We start from the raw sequence: 6885 nt of genomic DNA on the forward strand, positions 1-6885 counted from the left end.
TAATTTATTTAATTAAAGATATATTTTTGGCACTCTATAAATACACGGGAGATCCTAAACCCTAGCAATCAAAACCGACGCCTCCCCCACTCCTCATTATTTTCGAAATTCTCTCCCCACTCTCTCCAAGATTTCTTCTACTTTTCTTCAAGAATTCTTCATCAGTTGAGAAGAATCCAAGTTGAAGTTCATGATTTTATTGAAGAATCAAGGCTATAACTTGTTTCTACCGTTCGTTCTTTTGGAAAAGATACTTTAATTTTGATCTCCTCTTCTTCTACCGATCAATCGGTATTCTTGAGTCCACATGCATTTAGATTGAGTGAAGGGGAAATAAATTGATGAATTTGGGATGTATGGGTGCGCGTGTGTTGTGTGTGTGTGCGCACGCCTCGGCGTGCGTGCACATGTGTGGTGTGCGTGTGCGTGTGTTGTGTGAGTAGAACACTCATGCGTGACACGATTTAATGGTGAAATTGGAGTGTTAGTCGGATAAAAACGATATGATAATCATACCTTGATTTTGATTGATGATTTTGAAAATAATCGATGGGAAAAAGGGAAATATGGGAGACATGCATGATTTGAGATCAATGATTGAAACTGATTTGTGATACGCCTAATTTAAAGGTGATACTTCGCGCTCTCAGCGTGATAAACGAGGAGAAGAGAATACTCTCGAGCTAAGCCGACGAGGTGGGCTTTCTTTTAAAATAAGGACATTGTCCTAAACTGATATTGATGAGAATGCGATATGTGTTATCATGCCTTGATTTGTTTTGTCATGCCTATCCCTCGTGGCTATGCCACTATTGATTTAATCGAATTCGGATCCTTGTAGAGCCGCAAACTCTACTTGGGTTAGTGTACACCAATGTTAGACCGAGAGTCAGCGTACGGGTTGGCCGGTCTAGTGACCTGGATTGCGGCCGCATTCCTTGTCATGTAGAATGAGGATATGGTAAACGTCGATGTGAAAAAAATGGTTGCGCGACCGTGATATTTGATAAAGAATATATTTTGGTGCCTCAGGTCTTTCTAAAGTTAAAACCCCGATGGACACTTGGAAATGGCATGATAATAACTATAATTGTGATAAAACTGTTTTCGGCAATGAGTCCACTGAGTATGATTATAAGTACTCAGCCCTGCATGTGTTTTCCCTATGTGCAGGTTGAGCGCTGACGAGCGGGCGGCGGTGTTGAGTAGGAAATAATATCATGATCTGTTGGAACTTTAAGTGTCGTTGTGTCTCCATACATAGCTTCACTTCTCTCTTGATCGCTTCCGCTATATTATGAAACTTGTGATCTTTTGGTTGGGTTAAACTCTTTTATTTCGTGGGAATAATTTTGGATATGGAACAGTTGAGAATATTTTGGGAAACTTTGATAAGCATTTATTGTGATAGCCTATTGTTGGATTTCTTTGTTAAGGCATTATTCTTTTCCTATTTAATTGTTCATTAAATGCCTTGGTTAAATCCCCTTTTAAATGGAACCCTAGCCTATGATCTTGATGCATTTAAGTCCGCCTAGTTAACGATCGCCGCATTTATTATACCCTAGATGGGCGGGTCGTTACAGTTGGTATCAGAGCGATCGTTCTTTCCGCTCTGGACCCAAGAGTCTTGTTGAATTAAAAATCTGAAATTTGTATAAATTGATTAATGGATAATCGTCGAAGGCTCAACACCGCAACTCGTCTCCGCTCAACCACGATGAATGAGGTAACAAGTATCTCTTGAATATTGATTTGAATTATGAAATATTGGAAGTTGAAGCGAATGGGAGTTGTTGTGATATTTGGGAATTTGTGATGGAGTATAAAATGATGATTATGCATGCATGCGAAATTGCAAAATGTGATTATGCACAGCAAATTATAAATGTTGATATGCAAGTGATTATATGTTGAGACTGTTATGAGTTGAATGAATAAAACTCTATGAAAATTCTATATGATTTGTGATTTGCGTGATGTGTGATGAACGACATCTATGAGAATGAACTTGAGCACGCTGCTATACATAGTTGTAAGTCGTGCCGTGAATGAAAATTTTGTGATAATATCGAACTTGGAGGCATCAAACGCCGAATACGAGGCGAGCGACTTATGAGAACGAATTGCGAAGCGTTGAAATGCGAAAATATATATATACACACCTTTTGGCACGGAAAGGAAATTCCGTTATTTCTTGATATGATATTATCTCCACACCTCCGTCGTTCGACGCATACACACACACACACACACACACACATATATATATATATATATATATATATATATATATATATATATATATATATATATATATCCATCGTACTCTCAGCATCAGTTGAAATCTTATACACTATTGATATTTTCTTCGATCCTTGTTCTGATGCTGAGATTTCCTTTGTAGATGCCTAATCATTATTACGCACCGATGCGCGATCGTTATGCGAAGAACAAGGTTTTCCCTGTCGAAACCTACCAAGAGTTTGAGTGGGATGGAAAGTCCTTTCTCCTAACCTATGTCACTGAATTCTACGATCGCTGGATGGATGCATACGCGTATGGAAGAGTTACCCATCACGCGGGGATCTCGAGATTGATCCACACTCTGCCGAGTCCTTGGAGCGAATGGACTGCCAAGCTGCATTGCCATATACATGGTTCAGTCCGCCAGAGTACAAGCCTCGAGGCGACATAATCGGCTTGATAGGAGTGCTACTCCCAGCCATGGCAGCTGCGAGGGATGGACCGCCGCTTAGTCCCCCAGCGCACAAGTATCCGCCAGGTCAGGCCCGTCGATGGAGGTATCGTCGCGATAAAGAGCCGCATGTTGATCGTGTCCCTAATAGGCCAAGACATAAGGCTAATACGGCTAACCCTTTGATCATCCACGGGAATGTGGAGGACATGCGTGCGATAACTCCGCCGCCCCCGGATGTTGGCGAATATGGCGAGAATGAGGGACCGGACGAGGAAGGACCTGCTTTGGAAATGGATGAGGACGATGACCCCGAGTAGGATATGAACGATATCGACTAGGAGTGATAGTCGTGGTATATTTGTTTTGGCTTCCCCCATGTTTTTGGATTGATTGGCTTGATTTTCTACCCCCTTTCATTTGTTTTTGCTACTCTCTTATTTTTCTGCAATTGATACTAAGACCTCTATGAGGCAACGTTTTTCTTTTATTTATATGCCATGGGGAGATATTTATTTTGATTCAATGGATTGCCTTTCGTACATGGTACAAATTATCTATCACTATGTTATCATGCCACCACATCATGCCTCTTGTCGCACCACCATTTTTGAATACCTTATGGCGCCCTGTAATCGCCACTTAAATTGTACGACTACTTCTTAAGTGCAATTGCCTTGATGATAAAACCTTGACGCAGCCGATTTTTGGTAACAATGTTGATTGACACTACTCTTTGCGATCCGTCTATGTGACGAACTTTTGATATCTTGTGCTTGGCCATATACTCTAAAACAAGTGACCCATGAACCTTGTTATTCAACTATACCACGTGACTATTGTTAGAATCATGGGAATATTTTTTGTTGATAAATCAGAATGCCACTAAGACGCCATCGAGAACAAACTCCTCAACCGGAGGAAGAGGACAGCGTGTCACAACCTATTCTGCATCCTCCACCTCCTCCGCCTCCGCCGCCTCCGGTCGATCGAGAAATCGTGAAGCTATTCTTGGAGCAAAAGCCACCTGTGTTTGATGGATTGGGAGAACCGGCCAAGGCTGAATCTTGGATCCGGGCAATAGAGCGCATCTTCGCGATTTTGAGATGCAACGATAGAGAACGCATGAGTTGTGTGACCCATCAGCTGACTGAGGCAGCCGACTTTTGGTGGGATACTAGAACGAAGACTATGCCACGAGACCAAGTAGAGGCGATGACGTGGGAAGGTTTCAAGACGGAAATATACAACAAGTATGTGCCGAAGAGCTATCGGAAAGCAAAGGCATCGGAGTTCCACAATCGGACTCAAGGACGCATGACGGTGACCGAGTACGATCGAGCGCTCAACAGCATGACCCGGTACGCCCCCGATCAAGTCGACACCGACGAGAAGCTATCCGACAAGTTCCGTGAGGGACTGAAACCCGAGATAAGAATATCGTTGGCCAGCCGAGGGAGACTCCCCTACACCGAAGCGTTAGCACTTGCGCTAGATATTGAGGCAGCAATGCCTAAGGAGAAAGCTAAGGAGAACACTACCTCGTCTTTACCCCCACCGCACTACTCCAGAGAGAAACGGAAGTGGGATGAGCCTAGAACTTCACACGATGGAAAACGACACCAGTCGAGTCAGCATCGATCCCAGCACGGAGGAGGGCAGCATACGTCTAGCCAGAGAGGAGACTATCGACCTAGGGCACCACAATGCAATGTGTGCTCTAAGTACCATTTCGGAGAATGCCGGTATCAGAACGTGATCAAGTGCTACACTTGTGGAGGAAACGGCCACTTCTCTAGGGAGTGTCCAAATAACAAGGTAGGATCAGGATCGAGACGGAACGATCAGGGATCCCGTCAACAAGCGAGGGCACCGCAGAGTGAATAGGGAGGAAATCGCGACTCATCGTCGCGGCAACAACAACCTCACCGGCCCAGACTTCCTCCCCAAGCTAGAGTGTTCGCGCTGGAACAGAAGAAGCCGAAGAAAGAGCAAGAGGATCGTGGGAAAGGAAAGTTGACAGGTATGGGCGAAATTCTCAACACCCCTGTTGTTGTGTTGTTTGACACGGGCGCATCGCACTCGTTTATATCTGAATTATGTGTGCGCACTTTGAGCTTGCCTACTAGCAAATCTGAACGTAGAATGATGGTGTCCTCACTAGTAGGAGGAATGATAGAAATATCTAGAACGTGCTTGAACGTAGAAATTGTTATGGGAGAATTTAAGATAGTTGCTCATGACTTGCGAGTCATAAAAATGGAGGATATCGATATAATCTTGGGAATGGACTGGCTGACAACGAACTTTGCGACGATTCGTTGTAAGGAGAGGCAAATATCTCTACAAACTCCGGGAAGCGAACCCACCGTATACCACGGAATCTCGATGAACCGGCGAACCGCCATCATATCCGCGCTTCAAGCGACCGCAACGATGAAAAAAGGGCGAACTGCCTATCTCGTCTACCTCCATGGAGAGGAGTAGGACGAGAAGAAGATGGAAGATGTTGCTGTTGTGCAAGAATTTCCCAACGTTTTTCCGAAAGTGTTACCTGGACCACCGCCAGATCGACAATTGGAGTTCACGATTGACCTTGAACCGGGAGCCGCACCCGTATCAAAGGCACCATATCGAATGGCGCCAAAAGAGTTGGAGGAATTAAAGATACAACTCCAGGAACTCATGGACCTAGGTTTCATTAGGCTTAGCGTCTCGCCATGGGGCGCACCAGTACTATTCGTAAAGAAGAAGGATGGATCAATGAGGATGTGCATCGATTATAGGGAGCTAAACAAGTTGACTCTTAAGAACAAGTATCCACTGCCAAGGATAGATGACTTGTTCGATCAACTTCGAGGAGCAGGCGTGTTTTCGAAGATGGACTTGAGGTCCGGATATCACCAGCTACGAGTTCGAAGGGAGGATATACCCAAGACTGCATTTCGCACAAGATATGGCCACTACGAGTTTGTGGTGATGCCGTTTGGATTGACGAATGCCCAAGCGGTGTTCATGGATTTGATGATCGAATATTCCATCTGTACTTGGATAAATTCGTTTTAGTCTTCATAGATGACGTGCTAGTCTACTCAAAGAACGAGAAGGAGCATGAGGAGCATCTACGAATCACGTTGGAGACATTTTGCTATAAGTTGTTGACATTTGATATGCAAGCTATTGACATGTGCTGTATGATCATGATATCAGAACTTGTGTCAAATAAAAAATATTAAGATAAAATAGTTGTTATTTTTTAATTACAAGAATTATTTTTGAGCTGTTGACACTATATACAAGTTGTTGACATTTGATATACAAGCTGTTGACATTTTTATATAAGTTGTTGACATTTGATATAAAAGTTGTTGACATGAAACCAGAACTTGTTTCAAATAAAAAAATTAAGAGAAAATAGTTGTTCTTTTTTAATTATAAGAATTGTATTTGCGTTGTTGACATTTCGATACAAGTTGTTGAACTGATTGACATTTGATATATATTACTTACTACTAAGTTCAAAATTCAGAATCCACAATAGTAGTCCATGGTTTGTGTTGGAAGTGCAGGTTTTGGGAAGAAGCCTTCAGCAACCCAAAATTTGATGAGTTTAGAGGCACATATCTCACAATCTTCCGAGAATGCACCCAGGTAAAGGAAACAACCTTGAAGTCTAGCGGGCAAGTAAATGTAGCTGAGAACCAAGATCTCCATGTAGGAACCCTCCCCCATTGCAGCATCAGCAGTATTTTCTTCAATCCTTTTCCAGAAATCAATCTTTTATGTCTCCTAATGAGAAGACCACCAACCACAACTAGTGATAGATGAAGACCTTTCCATTTCTCGACGATCGATCTTCCAATTTCCTTCAAATGAGGAGGGCAATGCAATGTAGCATCATCATTATCATTTTTCAGCATATCACCGAAGGTAAGATAACAGAGCAACTGCCAATTGTGCTCCAGCCCGAGCAGCTGCATCTCATGAAGTAAACTAGATTTTTCAAAAAATTTATCAGCGACCTCCCGAGGCCTAGTGGAGAGAAGAATCCGGTTTCCGTTCTCCTTATCCGGCAAGGTGTGCGCGATCCGATCCCAAGCATTAGTGTCCCAGACATCATCCACGACGATTAGAAACTTGAGATTGTAAAGCTCCTAATGCAGGCACTGGAGCAACGTCTGTTCGTC

General features: G+C 43.1%; 1 protein-coding gene across 1 annotated transcript; it reads left to right on the forward strand.

Moving 5' to 3' along the window:
- The first annotated feature begins 3577 nt into the window (after nucleotides 1–3577).
- Nucleotides 3578–4585, forward strand: LOC148933716 (uncharacterized). The gene has a single exon (XM_089061229.1). The coding sequence runs from the start codon at nucleotides 3578–3580 to the stop codon at nucleotides 4583–4585; it is 1008 nt and encodes a 335-aa protein (XP_088917355.1).
- Nucleotides 4586–6885: the final 2300 nt, after the last annotated feature.

The sequence above is a fragment of the Salvia hispanica genome, chromosome 1, assembly GCF_029641045.1.
Source record: "Salvia hispanica isolate PSC_SH4W2 chromosome 1, Shi_PSC_v1, whole genome shotgun sequence".
Lineage (NCBI taxonomy): Eukaryota > Viridiplantae > Streptophyta > Magnoliopsida > Lamiales > Lamiaceae > Salvia > Salvia hispanica.

Excerpts from the sequence above, each read along its gene's own strand:
- LOC148933716 (XM_089061229.1), top strand. The coding sequence starts at position 3,578 with ATGCCACTAAGACGCCATCGAGAACAAACTCCTCAACCGGAGGAAGAG.